At 47.3% G+C, this 20966-nt stretch overlaps 1 protein-coding gene across 1 annotated transcript in view; it reads left to right on the top strand.

Annotated features, from left to right (window-relative positions):
- Window positions 1-20966, top strand: part of LOC126045592 (peroxidasin homolog) — a 46252-nt gene that overhangs the window by 22764 nt on the left and 2522 nt on the right. The window contains exons 6-22 of the mRNA XM_049816951.1: window positions 426-497; window positions 2047-2216; window positions 4417-4534; window positions 6118-6287; window positions 6759-7031; window positions 7189-7305; window positions 8870-9028; window positions 10378-10490; window positions 11794-11950; window positions 13404-13512; window positions 14293-14450; window positions 15735-17238; window positions 17700-17834; window positions 18483-18691; window positions 19282-19396; window positions 19760-19853; window positions 20181-20297. Of these exons, the coding sequence (XP_049672908.1) occupies window positions 426-497; window positions 2047-2216; window positions 4417-4534; window positions 6118-6287; window positions 6759-7031; window positions 7189-7305; window positions 8870-9028; window positions 10378-10490; window positions 11794-11950; window positions 13404-13512; window positions 14293-14450; window positions 15735-17238; window positions 17700-17834; window positions 18483-18691; window positions 19282-19396; window positions 19760-19853; window positions 20181-20276 (3769 nt within the window). The 3' untranslated portion in view covers window positions 20277-20297. The remainder of the gene's footprint in view (window positions 1-425; window positions 498-2046; window positions 2217-4416; window positions 4535-6117; window positions 6288-6758; window positions 7032-7188; window positions 7306-8869; window positions 9029-10377; window positions 10491-11793; window positions 11951-13403; window positions 13513-14292; window positions 14451-15734; window positions 17239-17699; window positions 17835-18482; window positions 18692-19281; window positions 19397-19759; window positions 19854-20180; window positions 20298-20966) is intronic.

Here is a 20966-nt window from a genome sequence, read left to right as displayed (position 1 = left end):
GGAGCCTTACTTCAATGAAATTGCTATATCTCCTGCAGGGGAGAAAAGAAAAGGTGCCTTCTAAACTGGAGCTGACCCAGGCACAGAAAGCATAGGGTGGGTCCAGTCTGTGGGGATTTCGTGCCCTTTCTCCTCCCTTTGCAGCGCATGAAGCAGATTAACGTTAAGGTTCCAGTTTAAACCTGTTACATCACATCTTGAGTCACCATTTCCAGTCCACACCCGCTCTCCGCTTTGGTGTATTGCATTGCACTTGCAAATGAATGAAATCCCTATAGCTCATGGAAACAAACACAGTCAATTTAAAAACTAAGCTCCGTTTTGATGAGTAGCCTTTGTATTTAAACTGAGTTTTGACCTGGGATGTTATCATCCATGTAGTGCAAATACTGAATAATGTTTTGGCATGGGTTCTCCCACTGCAGATTCTTGCACAACAACAAGATTTCCAGGATTCATCCAGGGACATTCTCTCAACTGGAATCCCTCAAACGGCTGTAAGTAAAAAACATTGCCTGCAAAGAGCAATTGTTTATCTTTGATCAGACGGCCAGGACCTGAGGAAAAATGTGCCTGGTTGGCAAAGCTTTTAGTTGTTGCACTTCTAAGGCCGCTGCTAAGTTTATAAAACAGTTTTGATTGGACATGAGGGCTGATTTAACCAGTTAGTAGTTTCTTCATGCTAGTGTCTAATTATAATCTAACTATAATCTGCTTCCAGCTCAATAATGCCACAGGAATGAACATTCCTGGAAGGTCCTCACTACAGTTTGAACCCATAAAACATCTTTCAAAAATGTAGGAACTCCAGGTCACACATATGACCTTGATCATGTCTTCAGATCAGTATCTAACATGGCAGGAAAAATCATAGTCATAAAAGGAAAGGCTTTTTTTCTACAGAGTGAAAATACTCCAAGGGGTGCCCAGGTGCACGATTCTCCTCCTATGCAGGAATACCCTGGTGTGTTGTTCCCACATAACCTGGCTGTCTCTTAAGCTTACTTGCTTGCTTAAACCCTGCAGAGATTTGCTTTGTTTGTCTTTTATGATCTCTGGAAATAAGTTCTATGATGCGTTTTGGGGGGAAAAAAGCAAAAGCTCAAGAATTTTGGTGTTTTGCCATGCTTTTAAACTGCAAGAAAATAATGTGTTTCTCACTGCAGCCCTCTGTGATTTCTGCAAGCAGGTAAAATGCTTCGCTTTTCTTTAACAGGGAATAACTTGTGAAATGTTGTCTGTACGTGTCAGGAAAAAGGTGGGGTGTCTATAAAATGCTCTATCGTGGCCTTGTGTGAAATCTCACATTCTCAAATGTTTGTCCCTGAAAACATTCGACCTTTCTTCCATGTTTTTTTCTGATGGCCCAGACCCATCTATTGTAAAACTGTCAGTGGGGAAGGAGGCATAAACTAATCCCCCTATAGTCTTTATTTATCCTTATGCATAGCACTGCACAGAGGAATGAGGTCAGCGGAGGGAAAACCATGGGTGCACTGGGAGGTCACTGGTGCTCCGTACAGTACGTTGCAGTAATAAAAGTTCTTCTAGTTTGCAGAAATGCTACAACCTCTAGCAGCTGGTCACAGAAAGAGATTGATCCGATGCACACTAAAATCAAGGGGGAGTTTTTTGGAGCTAAGAGTGAAACAGAATGGAAAGCTCTAACAGAGGCAGTGTTATCTGCCATTCTTAGAGAATTCAGTAAAGGTTGAAATCTCCATCCTGGGGGAAAATCCAGTATTTCAGTGTCTCTCTTTGCCTCAAATTAAGCCAAAAATGCATAATCCAGTTTAACAGATTAATTTTCATTTGAAACTGGAATGAGTGATGGGTGACATTAGTTTTTCAACTAAATCCTTCTGACTTGGTTAAGCATCCTATATGACCATTGTGGGAATGAAATATCTCAAATTTTCATTTGGGATATAATCAAATGCAGGGAAAACCAGCCAAGTGATCCTTCACTGCTCTTCCCCTCCCGTGTCCTGGAGAAGGAGGCAGCAGTCAGAGGCTGGGCAATGAGCCTTTTCCTCGGTCTTGCAGGCGGCTGGACTCCAACGCCTTGCTTTGCGACTGCGACTTGATGTGGCTGGCTGAGCTGCTGAAGAAATACGCCGAGCAGGGCAGTATCCAGACAGCCGCCACCTGCGAGGCTCCTCGGGACCTGCACGGGCGCTCCATCATCACCTTGACCGCCCAGGAGTTTAACTGCGGTGAGCGAGGTCAAACCCCTCCACCGGCCACCCTCAGCCCGTGGAGTTGGGCTTTGGTCTGGGAATTGTGTCCTTCACCCCTTTTCCTCCCTCTTTCCCACCCTGGCATCCTGCTTTCTCCCTCCCTTTTACTGCTGAAATGGGGAAGTCCCTGTGGGGTCACACAAGTTATCAGGATAATGCAGAAAAAACTGACAGTCGTGGGGGGGTTGAAGACAGCTCTTTTTTTGGCTGGCAGTTGTCATCTTGGTTTTTAGATAGAGTAGGGCCAGGAAAGGATCTGCTGCAGTTGGTGGCTAAACCAGCAACCAGAAGAAATGTCCCGCGTTAGGCTGAATAGAAGGGGAACGCTGGGACAGCTGCAATGGCTGGAAACGCAACTGAAAACCTAAGCAAACGTATAGTAGATACATAGCTGAATGCTTTGTTTGACTGTGGTAGTGTATTGCATTTGTTAAGCTGTTATTCTTTAAATTTAGATAATTGCTCACTGAAAAATGCCATTTTGAAATGGAAGGTTTTGTTCTGAAAAATTCTGAAGTAAAATATTTCGTATAGAAAAAAGACAAAACTCTGACTTTTAAGTGCAGGCATCAGCAGAGGATGGCACAAGTGTTGGCTGTGGTTCCCTGATACTTTACCGCTGGTGGAGTCAGTTTGAGATGTTCCCACTCACCCAGGCCAGCTATTAGCATCCCTCCTGGATGTGCCAGTCCAGCTGTGTGCGTGGCTGTGCCAGATGTGTGAGATCAGCTGGACTTTGAAGGGCTCTCCCTTGAATTCAGCTTTTTTTCCTATGACTTTGTTATTTTTTTCAAAATCTTGACCACTTCACAGCTTAATTTAGGGCACAGCCACGCAAAGAGTTGAACTGGCACAAAAGGGTCTGTAACCTCAAGGGAGGGGGGAATAGGGAGGGGGGAATAGGAAGGGTCTAGAGAAAGCAGCTGGGGACACATGGAGCGGGACCCGCTACAAGTGGATGTGGCGCACAACGAGCTGTCCCCGACACACAGCCGGTGCCATGGTACAGCCGTTAATGTAAATTGGTTCTGGTTGAGGCATGGGCGCACAGTGGGATGTCTGTCAAATGAGCCAGAGCACCTGGTGGGAAGATTTTGCTGGCATTAGGCTTTTACGCTGGTATTGTGCCAGCTGGGAAAGACAAATGATGCATAATTCAGCGTAAAGCTCTAATGATGCAGGCAGCTGATATCTGAGTCAGTACGAAGCCTGCTGGCATCAAGTTAACCCACCACTTTTTAGCAGATGTGAGCCGGCGGAGCAAATCTGCACTGGGTCAGTGTTTTGGAGCAACGGGCTGCGGTGGGTTTGGTCCTGGCGTTGCCGTTGGGGATAAGTTGCCAAGCCATTAAGTTGCGGTCTAAGGAGTAAGGGCACAGACTTTCCACTGGAGAAGGTTCTCAATCTTATGAATAATCCAGCTGGTTTTACTGGATTACTGGTGAGCACACAGATTGTTAGATGGATAAGTATTTTGCTGAATCGAGATCAAGCACTCCAGACCATGTACATAAATTCCTTCCTATTTTAGCACATCCTTTAAATGTTTAACTTGTTTAGTGCTTGAGTACATCTTAAAGTGAAGCGCATAGTGAAAGGCTTGGCTGAATAGGGATCGGCTGATGAATTAGGGGCATAATGAATGAAATCCTGTTGAAAGGGAAGTAGCGTGATTTGCAGAGAGCTGGCTCTGTGTGATTTGCAGAGAGCTGGCACTACGTTCAGATGGAGCAGGCAGTTGCTGAGAGCAGCAGGCTGCCAGGGGCAGAAAAATAACCCAAGTGAGGATGCCGCTGACTACTTCGCTTATTCTGGGGGAGATGGGGACCAACTTTTGGGGCAGCTATAGTGAACCAGTGTACAGCCAGGTCTGGTTTTTCTCAGTGCTGCCTAGGGCTGTGCGGGGACCCCAACATACTGGCGATAGAAACAGCCACTTTGATTCTCCAGGGCTTTTGGTGGGCTCAGATGAATGATGCTGTTCCCTCCCTGACGTCATTTTTGCTGATGTTGGTGAGAAGTCCTGGGGTGGCTCTGAGTTGTGCCTAAGGATCTGCTGGTACCTACCTGCTCAGGGGTTGCAAGATGGGTGTTGCGTTACCCACTACACTCCGTTTGGGCTGTAGATGGTTTTGTGCTGCTCTAGACTGGGTTGTGTTAAAACGGTCTTTTGCAGAGAGGCCTCGCATAACCTCACAACCCCACGATGTCGACGTCCTCTTGGGAAACACAGTTTATTTCACCTGCAGGGCAGAAGGCAACCCAAAGCCTGCGATTATTTGGCTGCACAACAAGTAAGTGGCACACAATGAGCCCTGGGGTAGCAAAGGTTTTTTAAGCATCAAGCTCTTCAGTTAGTGCCTGTAATTACAAAAGCTGTTTCACGCAACATAAAAAAAACCAACAAAAAACCCAAAAGAATGGATATTCCATGGGTTGTATTTACCTCTCTTTTAATAGCATTCTCTGGTGACCACGTAATCCAAGTGGTGTTTTCATCTGCGTTTGAAATATTTCATCTGCATTTGTAATGGATTCCAAGAGCTTATAACTTTCCCATAAACGTACTCTGCAGGCTGAAAGCAATTGTCTTTTGATCAGAAAAAGAATAAAATTAGTATTTCGTGTTGCTCTAAGCCACCACGCTTGCCATTTATTAACTGCTGAAATGCTTCTAGTCTCTAGGTTTTTCTCACTAAAGGCCTAGTGTGCTGGGAGAATGGCTTTTTTTCAAAGGGAAAAATCACTGTGCTCCACTGAAAGACAGACCCTGCAAAGCAGTGTATAGATTATCATTCTATACAGCAACGCTGAAAAAATATACGGCTATGCTAGTTGCTGATGCGTTTCTGGGAAATGCTGCACAATAAAATATTCCGTGCTCAAGCAGTCGCCCACTGTGGAAGTGAAGTTACTTTGCTGCTTTACGAGCTTCTTGTCTGTGGGAGCCTGAGTAGGGCTTGGTTATTAATAAAAATGATCAATGTATGCTTCTTCAGCTAACTCCCCACCAGGCAGAGTTTCAGCACAGAGCAAAAGTTTATGGCTGAGTTAAGTTCCCCTGGAAGGAAGGTTTTGTTAGGGAAATGCTGGCAGGCTCCCAAAGATAGCATTGTAAGAGGGGTAATGATAATAAATGTTCCGCAAACGAGATACGACTAGAGTGAGGAGACATCAGGGGAATTAAATAAATGCCCAGCAAGCATATTAGCTTGCATAGTGGATTCAGCCTTTGTCCTAGGGGGAGAGAGGTCCCTTCTCCCCTTTCAATCGTCTGCAGCCATCCAAGATTCCTTCATGCTGGGACAAATGGGATGCAGCAGCGGGACCTTCTGCCGCGGGCTGGGATCCAGGAGTCGCAGGTCATTGTAGAAAGAAGGAAGATGTTTCACAGCTCTCGGGTTGGGTTGGAGTCCAAGCTGTGTTGGGGTCCCATGGTGACTTACTCAGAGCTTTTTTGCCCCCCTGAGGCCTTTGAACCCGTACTAATAGAAATGGCTGCATGCAGTAACAATATTAATTCATAATTATATTTACACTTAGTAAATAACGAGAACAAGCTTTCCAGGCCCGGATGCCCTGACAATAGCAACGATGCTATTGCATGGGAACAGTATGCTCTCCCGATGGGCTGTAAATGTCGTATGTAATCAGTGGTGAGAGAAAAAGTAGCTCACCCAGGGAGTAAATCAGAGCTGGAGCTGAAGTGCAGTGCTGTAAATCATAACTCTTGCTATAAATTTCATGAAGTCTCAGAATAGCTCCAAGGAACACCAACTTGCAATGCATGCGAAGCCCCACCGCTCCTCCAGCAGCTCGGGGCAAGACCACCAGCCTTACTCCTTTGAGATTTTGCCTGTTTGTGTCTGGTTTTCAGTAATGAGATTGATATGAAAGACGACAACCGCCTGAACCTGTTGCAAGACGGTACCTTGATGATCCAGAATACCAAGGAGTCGGACAAAGGCGTCTACCAGTGCATGGCCAAGAACATAGCTGGCGAGGTCAAGACACAAGAAGTCGTGCTGCGCTATTTTGGCACCCCATGTAATTGAGCCTTGTGCATCCCTTGAAGGCTTGGGGCTGGGAGTGGAGCTAAGTCAGACTCAGTCTCAGCTTTGTACGTGCCAAGATGTTCTTGGTGTGCTGGGGAAGAGAGCGGCTAACAGCGTAGCGTGGTCTGAACTTTAGGGGGTTCCTTCACAGGAGTGGGAATCTGGGGGTTTAGAGGGAATTTGGGGCTGGGGAAGGAGTCTGGAGGCTGGGATGAATTCTGCAGCCCAGAGGTATCAAAGCTGAAGGGGACGCGGGAGTGGGGATGCTCCAGTGCTAAGTGACTGGGAGGGAGGAGGTGGTAGGAAGAAGTAGCACTGGGGGAATTGCTCGTGGTGAGGATTTGGAGGTCAGGGAAGAGCCAGGTGATTGCTAGCTGGGTTGTGTGAGGAGTCCCAGCAATTTCTGCCCATAACTGAGCAGACAGCAGAGCTGCTGGTTTCTGAAGCACTCGTTTCCTTCCAGCCAAGCCCACTTTTGTGATCCAGCCGCAGAACACTGAAGTGCTGATTGGGGAAAGCGTCACCTTGGAGTGTGGGGTCTCTGGGCACCCCCACCCCCGCATCAGCTGGACCCTTGGCACAGGCTCTCCTTTACCACAGGATTCCCGTTTCGCTATCACCAGCTCTGGAGGACTCTTCATTCAGAACGTCACTTTCTCGGACCAGGGCCAGTACAACTGCAATGCCAGCAACACCGAGGGATCCGTCCAGGCGACGGCAAGGATCATAGTGCAAGGTGAGGAGTCCCAGGCTGACGACATTTCTGGGATGCAGTGTTCAGTCAGGGGGCTGTATTTAAGCCCTGTGGCTGGTTCTGCTCCCATGAACTGAGAATTAACCTGAGCTTGCTGCCTGAGTTTTTCCTGCTGCTCAGTCATTGCTTTCCTCTCCAGATTCTCCCAGGTTTCTCCTCATTCCCACTGATCAGACAGTAACTGAGGGACAAAGCGTGGATTTCCCGTGCTCTGCTGAGGGTCATCCTCCACCCGTGATTGCCTGGACGAGGGCAGGTACTGCCTCACTTGACTCACGATTTCTTTCTCTCCCATGCCATCATCCACGGGATGTGGGTGAGGACAGCTGAGCTGATGGTCCAGGGTGATGACTTGCAGTGGTGACAGTGGACGGACGGTGATCAGCACAGACCTAGTCACACTAGGAGGTGTGTTGTAGATCAGCAAGAACGATGTTAAGCACTGAGGAGGGAGCCTCGTAGGTCTTTGACCCACTGAGTCATCGTGTCAGAAGGAAGGAGTGTGCTGGTTTTCATCAGCATGAAACCCGCGGACAGCCTCGAGCTTCCTCCTGCCGCCTTTGAAAAGGGAAGGTCTGGACACTCCAAGTCAGTGGATATCACCGTGTACCGGCTCTGCATCACTGTCATTGATTTGGTCCTCTCGGGGAGCACGGTGCAGAAGAGCACCGTTCACCACTGACACACCTCTGAAGTTTCTGTTAGGTTAGGAAAAAACACTTTGGGCCAACAGGTGGTGGTGAACTTTTAAAGTCTCGGGTGGTTGTTAGTGCTGGCTCCACTGAACTGATCCCATCCAGCACTTTCTGGGACAGAAGCCAATAACACTTGGCCCAGAGGCCCTCCAACTTTTCCTTATGCTTCACAAGCCATAATTAATGGTTTAGTGCTGTGGAGAATTCATGGCTATTGTATTCCAGCTTCCACTGCAATAGCCCTGATGCGGAGTTAAGAAAGACCAGCTGAAATTCTCCTCCACCAGCATGTTCTCCATCTCCTTTAACCTGTTTTCCTCCACTGCCCAGATTTCAGAAGGCATCTCTTAGAGATGTGGAAAGGAGCACAGTGACAAGAAGTAAGGTTAATAACTGCTTTGTAACCAGGTTTGCTAGGTCACTCGGCAATCCAAAGATCAGCCAGGCTTTACAGTGCTTTCACGGAAAGCACGCTAAGAACAAGACAAGAGGAGGAGAAGTGATGGAGCATCTCTCATCCCAAAGCCACTTTTGACAGTGTGGGGAGGATTCAGATTCTTTTTGGTATTTGGGATGAATAAAGAGAGCTCTTATTTGGAGGAAAATGGAATATTAAAAAAAAATAGTTGCTAAACTGAGAAGTTCTAATAATTTTGTTTGGGTTTGGTAAGGCATTTTAATTTTCAATTTTTCTCCTTAAATAGAGGGACTATTGAAACAACATAGTTTCCAAACCAAAGAAAATCAAAGCAACAAATTTAAAGAGACAATGCTAAATTTTTCCATTTATTTGATTGAACAGCCCGTTTGGATAATTAAACACAGATTTGCTCTCCATCAGGTGTCACTAAATCTGCAGTTTGCATTAAGGAAAGACTTAGGAGGAAAGAAAAAGGGTACCAGCTCCTTTCCAGTTGCTAAGACAAGACAACTCAGTCATAATCCTGGGTGTGAGAAGAGCAGCAACTGTCCTGTTCCTCACTTAGCAAGATAAAGATGGTATTTCAGGGTGGCTGATGTCATGTTGGGAAGGAAATAAAATTTTTAACCGTCACACAGATACCTCCGGTGATGGGCAGAGAAATCTCGCAGGCAATTAACAAATCGCACTGCTTGTTTGTCCAGGTGGGCCACTGCCGAATGACCGGAGGCACAGCATCCTCTCCACGGGTACCCTGCGGGTGATGAGGGTTGCTTTGCATGACCAAGGCCAGTACGAATGCCATGCCATCAGTGCCATCGGAGTGAGGACCCTCCCGGTACAGCTGTCGGTGACCCCACGAGGTAAGCTGGTGAGGCTGCGGGAAATAAGGGCTGGCAAATGGGTTTATTAATTTAATGTTACAGTATATAACACACTGTCTGACAAGGCAGGGAATTGCCCTGGTTCCTATGGGATGGGATTTTGCTTTTGCCTGGGAGCAGACATCTAGCCCTGAGAGCTCCATCAGTTGATGGGAAACGTTAAAGAGGTTTCCAGAGGGCCAAGATTTGTAAATTGGAAGAAGCTGCTTCAGTGTTCCTTGAAAATTTATCTGGTAGTCCAGAAAAATATAACCGTGGGAATGAAAGTCATCTGGTGTGGCCAGGGAATGGGATGGTATTGTTTGGCATCTGCACAAATAAACACTAGGGCAAGGTTATGTGATCAGAAATGACCTTTAACAGCCATCAGATGAGCTCTGATATCTGACCGGTTTGAGTGAAAAATGGGGCCCTTTAATATGTTGGGGAGTTGTCGTTAAGAAAATGATTTTGGGAAAGGAAACAAAGGATTTTTGTTGGATAATTTACAAAAAAATATATTAATTAAATTCTTAGTGGGTTTTTTTCCTATTTTTTAATTTTGGCTTTCCTACAGAATGAATTGTAAGATTCTTTTTAAAATGAAATATTCTGCAAAACAAAATGATGCCTTCTCAGGAAGATTTAACTCTGGCTCTGGACACATTTGTCTTAAACATCAGCAACCAGGTCGTAGGTTCAACCTAAATTTAGGTATTCTACAATCAAGCCTCTGTAAAATACAAGTGACACAGGAATGCTTTCATATTTTAATTTTCTTTTTTGTTCCCATGTACATAATCATTCTAAATAAGCAAACATCCCTGCTTGTTCATAAACATGGCAGAATTTTACTAATGGTAGACTGGAGGGAAGGCAACTATCTAGAAACATGAAATTAGTGGTGCTTCAAGCACAGAATTCACCGAATATTTTAAGACCAGCAAGATCAATATAATTATTTAATCTGACCTGACTAACACTTGCCAGAGAGCCTCATCCGATAACTCCTGAATCAATTCACGATCCTTGTTTCAGCTAGAGCATCTTTTCTAGAAAGCCTTTGAATTAACGATTTTAAAGGACGGAGAACCCAGCACATTCCTATGTAATTGCCCCACAGTTACAGAGACACACAGGAGCAGAAAATAATGAATGTAAATTACAGAGGACTTGGTAGAGAGACAGAGAGCACGGGTAAACTGACACCCCTTTGAAGAGCCCTTGCAACAGCAGAAAGAGCGCAGCAGCCCTGGTTTGCCTGCATGGAGATGGTTTGCACACAGATTTCTCTGTTTTCTTTGATGCATTTCTTGCACTTGTGACTTTTTTTCCCCCGTGTTGCACAGTGATACCCGTGTTCCTTCATCCCCCCCAAGACGTGGTGGCAGAGACAGGCCAGGACGTTGCCATTACCTGCACTGCCCAAGGAGATCCCCGGCCCACCATAACCTGGGTCAAAGTAAGAGATGATTTCATGTACTCGACAGTCACCGGCAAGCAGGAACGCTCCTCCGTGGGGGCGTTAAACAACTCTCTCGTTAAATGCCTCTCCCAGCTCAACTAGTTAAATCAGTTGCTGCAATGCACATGGAAGAAATTGTCTTTGATGAAAATTTAAGGACCAACGTTTCCACTGATTTGGGGTTTTTAATGGTCTGAAAGAACAGTGCTCTTTCTGAGGCTCGAAGCCTTGCAATCCACATTCCTGTTTTTTCTTGTTCTTCCTTCCAAATGAGTAACTCGAAGCCAGTGACCTTCCAGGATGTTAGAAATGCTTGATTGGCTATTCCTGGAAAAAACGGATTTTATTTTATTTTTTTATTTTTTTTTTTTTTCTTTCTAAGTAGTTTGCCCTTATTTCCAGGATTCCCAGTGGTGGAACTGGATGTTGCCGGTTGGCTCCAGCTTTGATGGGGCAAAGCCACAATCCCTCAAAATCACACTGCAGCCTGGCTGCTTTTTTCAAGAATTTATTAGTTGAAGCTCTTCAGACTTTTTCCTGCTGTGCTGTACTACCTGTGACCTTCAGTGGGACCTGCCCTGCCTTTGAGCACAGTCGGGCACGGAACAAATTAGAGGGGAAAATGCTTGAGCCTCAGTTACCCTGCGGAGGTCTCATGGGAGGTGGGCTCCAGCCAACAGTAGGAGCAGAAGAAAAGAGCCTGGTGGGAGGGCAGCAGAGTAAGCATTAGCCTGGGGCAGGGCAGCAGAAAGATGGTAAGAAAGAGGTGAATAAAAAAGTAAAACCTGAAGCCACTTCTGCTACCAGCCAGGTTGAAAGGTTGGGTTTGAGTGTGCTGCTGCTGGCAGCATTTTGATCAGCGATGCTGCCCAGAGCCAGCAAAAGCTGGTATCTGCAGTTCGAGGCCAGCAAAAATCCATCAGTTTCAGGTTGTCCCCAAACTGAAGACATTTGGACTTACTTTATCTGCCATGAAACTTCTGCGACAGCATCAGGGCACAGCGCTCGCTCCAGCCAGCCGGTCTGTAAGAAGTGCCGAGAAATGGGTGGGTTGTCTGTGCCCTGCAGTGAGTGCCTGGAGATGGTCCAGGAGGAGGTCCAGAAGGAACTTGCTGGGGGTCCAGGCAGGACCAGATGTCCTTGGATAGCTTTCCGGTTTCTTTGGAAGAGCAATGCTAACATCTGGTGGCCACGTTAGTTCATTGCATCCGTCTGCGGGTTTGCTGAATAGGCTGAAGGCTGGGCTGATGGGAAGCTTTCCATACCCTGACACGTCTTCTGCCTTTTGATGGTACAACAGGAGGGTATCCAGATCACAGAGAGCGGCAAGTTCCACGTAAGCCAAGACGGGACCCTTTCCATTCAAGACCTCGGCGTGGCTGACCAGGGCAGATACGAGTGCATAGCCAGAAACCCCTTTGGCTTCACCTCCAGCGCTATGCAGCTCACCATCACTGGTAGGGTACCTCCTGCGGTCCTCGCGAGTCTTCTCTTGCTCTCGTGTGAGGAAGGGCTATGCTGTGTTGACGCCTACACTTTGAACGGATAACTCTGTTATTTCTTTAGCTTCTTTGCAGACAGGTCCCTCGCAGGCGTGATCGGAGTCGCTCGGTTGTGAAAGCCCACGCACCTCCCAGCTGCTCCTCGCTGTTTTCTCAGCTGAGCTGCAATTGCTCCCTGCAAAGCCAAAGGTGTTGTCTTAAACCGCCTCCTGCAAGCCGAGCTGTCGGCGTGCGTGTAGTTACGGCCTCTGCTGAGAGGGAGAAACTTATTAAAATGTGCCAACACGCTCACAAGTCATCGTCTGACCGTAACCTCGCACGCCAGGGGAGGGAGAAGGAGAACAACATTGTCGCTGCAAATACAGGGTTTTAAACGTTTGCTCAGACCCTTGGGGATGGGAAATAAGTCGCTCGTTTTCAAGCTACTGCTCCGTGCATTAGGGAAGCTGTAATGAATAAAGAGGAATAGCGCTCCTCTGCTAGTCAAACCAGAGGTCAAGAGTGGAAATTGTACTTCTTAGAGGATAAGGAAGAACTGGCAAGGAAAAAAAAATCAAAGGCAAGCAATAAGGTTAAAAATATAAGTAAGGAGCTATTCCTCAAGCACGCAGGAGTAACCAGCATGGATAGTGTGTAGCTTATTAGATGAATTTAGTATCATTTTCTATACAGGGATTGTATGCAAGGAGCTGAGAATAATCTGAAATCTCTTTGTTGTCTGAAATTATTCCTAAAATAATTTCTGTGATTTATTCTTGAGTGATATCTCATTTTCCAGCGGGCTATTGCATACACCGGTAGCCAAATGGGAACGGGTTTGTACAGACATGACAAGGGCCCTGGCTTAAGAAATGCATTCTGTAGTAATTTTTAAGAATACGTGTGTTTACTTCTGAAGGTATTCAAACAACACCTTCCTTTTTTTGATTTAAAATGATGTATCTGATGTGTTAACACTAAATTTGAACTGAATTAGAAGTGTTCCACGAATGGAAAATTAATATATGAGCAATACATTCAAATGAATTTCATGACTTTTAGAAGTTTCCTTTGTGGGAATTAAATACATTCTGTTGGGTTAACCCACTGTGATTTTTACATTTTCTTTTTCCAGTTTAACCACCAACCAAAACAGGCATTTATTTGCAAAGCTGTACAGGAGCAAACTCTGACTACGTGTTCCACAGCCATCTCCTGAAAAAATCACCTTCGGGCAGTTAATTTCTTCTTCAGAATATCTGTTTAAAAAAATAAATTCATTATGTTTATGTTGCAAATGGAAACGCAGTTTGACCTGCAGTGGAGTAACGACGGGGCTTGTACTGATACACAGATTTCCTTGAGCTTGAAAGCAATTTAAAATCGACATGAATTTAGGATATTTTGTTTTTCTTTCTGCTTTGGAAAGCCACGGATGTCGGTCGGAGCGGCGACACGTTTGTAGCCACATCGATACGGGAAGCCATCAGCAGCGTGGACCACGCCATCAATTCAACACGCACTGAGCTGTTTAGCAAGTAAGTGCGTGAAGTGCCACCATCTGAGACTTGAAAGAGAAAAGAGATAAAAGACGACAATGAATGAAGCTTTCTCAAATCTCATTTTGTTGTTGACAATCTGCAAATGAAAGCTACGGTATTGTTTTGAGTGTCGGAGGTTGAAGCTCCTCCATGTAGGATGTAGGGATGTGATAGAGCTTCATAACAGGCATTTGGGATTCTGGAAGAATCTGGTACACGACTATCGCCTCTTAATGTCACTTATATCTGCAACATATATTTTGTCAGCTGGAGTTGCCTCCAGAGACAGTGCATAGAAAAGAAAATAATCGGCATAGTCATTTTATAAATGCAACTGACTTTGTGTAGGGTGAACAGAAGTAATAATATAATATTCTAACCATTTCCTCAGTGAAAAATGACTTCTCGAGTGAATGGTAGTTCCTTCCTCTTCCACCCCAATATACATTTTTATTGAAAAGATAGTTTGTATTAAGCCCAAAACCTCTGGGTTTCAGCTGTTGAAAAGTGAAAAATAAATTACTATGGCAAAAAAAAAAAAAAAAAAAAAAGAGATGCTGAGGAAATTAAATATGTGTATTTTCCTGGGGAAAAATTATCCTTTCTTTAATCATCTGCAATATGCAGGCAAGCCGCATGGGTCTTATGCACTAGTTTTGGGGGTCAAGCACCAGACCAGGCTTAGAGCCTGACTCTTGCTGCCTGTAGAGTCTCATTGCCCTGAACAGAGTCTATTTATTTTAATGTTCCCGCATCACTTCTAATTCCTTGAAACAGACGCCCCAAGACCCCCAATGACTTGCTGGCTCTCTTCCGTTACCCCCGGGACCCCTACACCATTGAAACAGCCAGGGCAGGTGAGATCTTTGAAAGGACCCTGCAGCTGATTCAGGAACACGTGCAACAAGGTCTAATCGTGGATATGAACGTCACAGGTAGGAGAGATTTTATTTCCCTGCTTAACTTCATGCGCAGGATTAAATTAAAACAACAATGTGTAGACATGCAGAAAGTTTAAGAAGTGCAATGGTGTACCAAAAGTCCAGATCAATTTGGGGCATATCGAGAAATGTGTTCTCTGGGTTGCAATTCTCTCTTACATTTCACAGTTTATATAACAGCCGGAGGCTGGTCTTGCGTTTACCGTGCCAACCCGGTGCGCAGGAAAGTGTTTTCAGTTCCCCGTTTTGCTAAAGTTTTCTTGACTGGCTGTGGAAGCTCTAATCTTTAAAAATATTTAGCCATCTAACTTACAAAGGAGTACCTTTGTGGATCTGAGGTTCAGTCCCTCAGCAGCGTAGTCTGAGATATTTCCTGCCCTCCAAGTGGCAACGAGAAAAATACTGTAAACTCTGAGTATTCAGATGCTGTAACAGCAGAAGGGGGATATCACTCCTCTGTCTCCCTACTATTTTGACCTCTTAGCTACAAACTCAGGTGGGTTCCAGCCACTCAGGTTCCTTTTATCGAGGCAGGATAGCAAGCAACAAAGCAATGCAACACCAAAAATATTTAGTGTTGTCCAAGCATCCAGCAGCTGGACTCCAAAACTTGCTAGCTGAGACTTCCTTTATATACAACAGGCATTCCCATACACTGCATGTTTCTACCTATACGTGTGAATCATCATGTAGCAGGCATGTACATTTGGGGCCCGTAAATATTTTTTCCTGCCTGGATATATTCCAGGGTGCGAGGAGTCTCTCTCCAGGCTGCAGGTCTCGTCTGAGCTGGTCGGACTGCCAGCCTCTCCTCCTTGTTGGTCTGTCAGCATCCGCACAGCACAGCATTATTCAGCGCTTTCGCATGGCGTAGCGCCCTGGCAGTCACCCACAGCTTCCCTGCTGCTTGTCACGTAGAGTTTGGATGGTTGATGGTGCTCGAGGTTGCAGTAACAACCCAGAGAGACGTAAAATAAACCTAGAATGGAGACCGAGACCACCCCCACGGTTTGGTCTACCAGTCACAACATTTCTGGTTTCCACCTCCGTGCAGTTTATACTAAACTCTTTTCCCCTTCTTTTCTTCTTTGTGGGACTGATACGATCCTGTGCTTCATTTGCCTTCCATAAATTACATAGCAACACGACGATCAGAGACCTGGCTTTCCCGTGCCCACCCAGCAGCGGGTTTCACACGGAGCCCTTACACGGGACAGTAGGAACCGGATGGCTGCCGTGGCCGTGGTCTGACCTGGTGCTTTGCCTTTACCTTCGCAGGCTATCGGTACAATGACTTGGTGTCCCCTCACTACCTGAACATGATTGCCAACCTGTCGGGCTGCTCTGCCCACCGCCGCACACCGAACTGCTCGGATATCTGCTTCCACAAGAAGTACAGGACCCATGACGGCTCTTGCAACAACCTCCAGCACCCGATGTGGGGTGCGTCTCTCACAGCCTTCCAGAGGCTCCTGAAACCTGCCTACCAGAACGGATTTAACCTCCCCCGGGGGTTTTCCATGGCAGAAGATGCCAGGGACCTGCCCCTTCCTCTACCTCGCCTCGTCTCTACCGCCATGGTCGGGACTGAGACCGTCACCCCTGATGACCAGTTCACGCACATGCTCATGCAGTGGGGCCAGTTTCTGGACCACGACATGGACCAAACGGTGGCAGCCATTAGCATGTCCCGCTTCTCAGATGGAGCGCCCTGCAGCGAGGTGTGCAGCAACGACCCGCCTTGCTTCTCCGTCATGGTCCCTGCTAACGACCCCCGCGTGAGGAACGGGCGCTGCATGTTCTTTGTCCGCTCGAGCCCTGTGTGCGGCAGCGGGATGACGTCCCTGCTGATGAACTCCGTCTACGCCAGGGAGCAGATCAACCACTTGACGTCTTACATCGATGCCTCCAATGTTTACGGCAGCACAGAGCAGGAATCGCGGGAGCTGCGGGATCTGAGCAGCCAGAATGGGCTGCTGAAGCGAGGGCAAGTTGTGCCCGGCTCGGGGAAGCATCTCCTTCCCTTTGCTGTGGGGCCGCCCACCGAGTGCATGAGAGATGAGAACGAGAGCCCCGTGCCGTGCTTTCTGGCAGGAGACCACCGTGCCAACGAGCAGCTGGGTCTCACGGCCATGCACACGCTCTGGTTCAGGGAGCACAACCGCGTTGCTGCAGAGCTGTCGGCCCTCAATCCCCACTGGGATGGAGATCTCCTGTATCACGAGGCACGGAAGATTGTGGGTGCCCAGATGCAGCATATCACCTATGCCCAGTGGCTCCCCAAGGTCCTTGGGGAAGCTGGGATGAAGATGCTGGGTGAGTACAAAGGCTACGACCCCAACGTCAACGCGGGGATTCTCAACGCCTTTGCCACTGCTGCCTTCCGCTTTGGGCACACCTTGATCAACCCCATCTTGTACCGGCTGAACGAAACCTTCCAGCCCATCCGCCAAGGCCACATCCCCCTGCACAAGGCCTTCTTCTCCCCTTTCAGGATCACGCAGGAGGGTGGGATTGACCCCCTCCTCCGTGGGCTGTTTGGGGTTCCTGGGAAAATGCGCGTCCCCTCCGAACTCCTCAACATGGAGCTGACGGAGAAACTCTTCTCCATGGCACACTCTGTCTCACTGGACTTGGCTGCTATCAACATCCAGAGAGGACGAGACCATGGCATTCCACCTTACAACGACTTCAGGGTCTTCTGCAACCTCTCATCTGCACAGGAGTTTGAGGACCTCAGAAATGAGATCAAGAACTTGGAGATCAGAGAAAAGCTCAGGAGGTACTGTAGCCTGGACTTGGAAGCATCAAAATCGCTGGAGATCAGTCAGTGAAAAGTTTCTGCTTCTCCCAGGAAACCCATCAAATAATCTTCCTAGATATTGCTACCCAGAGATGTTAAGATAGGGTAATAGCTGTGGTTTAAGAACGGGGTAAGACAAATGAGGTCTTTCCAAGTGATCCGTCCGGTTCTGTGTGGAATGTCATCAGGCACTGCTGTGGTGTAGTTTGGGAGCAGATTGAGCCTTGGAGCTATTTTCCAGTGAGACTAAACTGCATCCTATCTGCACTGGCCGCCTCTTTCCAAGGCAGGCCTTTATCCCATTGTCTTTTAGATAAGACCATTACAAATATTGTCCAGATGAGTTCCTTGCGTACAAATTCCTATGACGGGATCAGATTTATATTATCCCCACTATTCGATAGTCTTTTAACTGTTTTTTAATATCTGTTATCCTGCAGTTTATATGGAACTACCAAAAATATTGACCTATTTCCAGCACTGATGGTGGAAGATCTTGTTCCTGGTACCAGAGTTGGACCAACGCTGATGTGCCTGTTAACGACACAGTTCAGAAGGCTGAGGGATGGAGACAGGTTATCATTGGAGTCAACCCAAAGTCTTTGCTATTCTGTTTGGGGGGATTTGCTCCCTACAGGGAGGAAGAGAACCTGTAATTTTTTATTATTTCTGGTCTTATGATACAAGGAAGAGTCTCCTCTGTCCTGTTCATTTGCAGAAGGACTTGCTACAGTTACTGTCAATGTGTCCTTTCCTGATTTAACGATTCTCATTTCACTGCAGGACACTGAGGACCATTGAGCATGTGGCCAATGTCTCATGAAAATGCTAGCAAATGTCCACAGGAGCTCCTGTCCAATTCCTATTTGGCGCTTGTGTGAATGAGACACGTCTTTGCCCCCTGATACACTTAGGGCAGGAGCATTGTTCACCCGTGCCCCAACGTGCTACAGCAGAGCTGTCCGAGCCTTGGGATTCCCCTCCAAGGGGCTGTACCTGCAGGTGGTGGCATCCTGCAGCTTCAACCAGCAGCTCACGGGGGTTCCTGGGTTCAGAAAAGGGCAGTCTGTGTTTGCAGCTGCCTGACACCAGAATAAAAGCTCCTTTTTGAGGGGTGTGGGTGCTGCCACACAGATGTAGGGGAACACTTCTCCCTCTCCCAGCATCACTCCCCATCTTCTTCTCCTACTCCTGAGTCATGCTGTGATTACAACCCACTGCAGATTTTGGTATGAGAATCCTGGAGTCTTCACACCGGCGCAGCTGACTCAGATCAGACAGACGTCCCTTGCTCGTGTCATCTGTGACAACAGTGACCACATCCAGCAGCTCCAGAGAGATGTATTCCGGGTGGCGTCGTACCCGCAGGGCATGGTCGGCTGCGAAGAGATTCCCACAGTGGACCTCCGCTTGTGGCAGGACTGTTGTGAGGGTAAGGAAGGAGGCTGCTCTAGCACCGACTGACGTGGGGATGGCTCTGGGTGGCATTCGTCATGTGCCATCAGCTTATATGAAATGCCAGGACCTGGTTTCATGCTACACCATGAGAACCATCTGTCAGCAAAGGGATGCAAAGAGGAGAACAGAACAGCATGGAATAGAACAGAACAGAATAGAATAGAATATTTCAGTTGGAAGGGACCTACCTCACCTAGCTGAGGGCTTCTGTCTCTGGCAGCAGCCAACAGCACATGCCTGGAGGATGGACTGAAACAAGACGTAGGCATGGTGATCCCCACCGTGTATCACTTTACAGCTTCATTTGGGAGTCTGTAAAACTCTGCCATTAAACCACAGATCCTGCCATAGTCCCTTTGTGCTATATTCTGGGTACAGATGTCCAGCTGACACATGGGAATCCCTGCGTGATGCATGCCCTGTTACACACCTTGGTTGCCCCCTCCCCTCCGGCATAAGAGATGTGTCCGGGGCGGATGGTGAAGGAGGGCAGCGCTGCCTGCAATCCACGTGGTTCTGCTTTAAACATGAGTGCTCACTGTAGCCTTTCCCTTCCTTCCTAAGACTGCCAGACACGTGGGCAATTCAGGGCTCTTTCTCAGCGGTTCCGAAGCAAGAGGTCTCCTGGCTTCAGCTACCCAGAGGAAAACCCTGCCAAGCATAAGCCTGCCTTCCCCAGGTGTAGTATCGCCGCTTCTTTTACCTCCATTTTATGAAGGATAAGAAAAGGTTTTAATAACTCAGTCCGCTCAGACCTTTGAAATTGGCATTCTGCAGAGGTCTGGAGGTCAGGGGTGTTCCAGTAGGTAGATGCTGAGCTCAGTCAAAGTCCTCCAACACTTTAGTGCAGAGTCTGACTCCAATATTTAAATACCTGGGCTGAGTGGCTGTTTGGCTGGCATCTCTTGGCAGGTGAATCTGGCAGTCGGGCCCTTCTGTTTGACGCTTACTCGGAGGCTGATGCTGGAGCAGGCAGAATGATTCTCTCACTCAGGATGCTGACATTTGTGTAATTCCTTTCATTTTTTATCCCTGACCCCAGAAATGAGGCGCCTTCTCCAAGCCCTTCCTCCAGAGAGAATCTCGAGTCCCTTGTGGCTGAACTGGAGAAGACAGTTGCTTCCCTACGGAAACAGGTAAAACTTTGTGCCCCAGTGTTTGTCTTCTGTGGAGTCACCCCAGGAGCAGGATTTAGCTATTTGCTACGGGCAGCCTCTGCAACTTCTGTGTCCTCCAGAGCCAAGAGCAACCATCCGATCAGAGGGAACAGGTACAGAAGAGGTAGAGCAGGGAGAGAAGAGATGAAGCTGAGCTCTGTGAGCTCGGACCTCTACAACTGTAGGGTAAAACGCAAGTTTGAGCCTCAGCAAAAGTAACTCGAGCCAGCACTTTCTTCTTGTATTTGAGACAGGTAAAAGACTGTCTGTGCAGTGGTGCAGACTCCTCTTTCTCATCCCCACCAGGTGAATGTACTAGAGAGCCAGCTGAGGTGGCACCACAGGAACACCAGCACTCATGGACAGGGGAAGAAGACTGGAGACAAATGGAGAAAAAGATGACCACGTCACTGTTCGTATAAGGTCAGTGTGTTTGTTCTGGGCTGGGATCCAAGTGGTGGATCAATGTGGTGCTGCTGAGCGTGGGGTGGGACACCTCAGCAGTCTTCACATCCAGAAGATGCTGTTGCAGAAAGGGATGGAGCAATCTGGTGATGAATGGGACAAGAGGTAATAGGCTTAAATGCAGCAGGTTAGACACTCATTTCTACCAGTAATGATTAGTGACTCACCGGAGTGGGTTGTCTGGGGACGTTGTGGCGTATCCATTCCTGGAGGTCTTTTAAGAACTGGTTTGGCAAAGATGGGGAAAGACTTAAGTATAGGACGGACTAGGTGGACTGGGCGAGGTCTCTCAGGCCTATTCTTCTGGGACTCTGGATAGGTTTCTTCTAACAACACTTAATACCATAACCCCAAATCCAACAGCCTCTAAAGGACTTTTGTGGAGAGAGAGATATCACAAAGCTCAGTGATGGAGTAGATGGACTGGTTCCCCCTCAGGGAAACAAGGACATCTGGGCAGATGGAGCAATCCAACATTTGCTTACATATTGGCAGAGATTTCCCCCTCAACATCTGAGTCATTGTGCACCTCTCTTCTGAAGGCACCAGTCCTCTGTTTGCTCAGCTCGAGCCAAGGGAGCAAGGCTGTGAAGTGCATGTCTAAAGTCACTGTCAGCACTTGCCAGC

The sequence above is a fragment of the Accipiter gentilis genome, chromosome 14, assembly GCF_929443795.1.
Source record: "Accipiter gentilis chromosome 14, bAccGen1.1, whole genome shotgun sequence".
NCBI classification, from domain to species: Eukaryota; Metazoa; Chordata; class Aves; order Accipitriformes; family Accipitridae; genus Astur; species Astur gentilis.
This window is presented reverse-complemented; position numbering and strand designations above follow the sequence as displayed.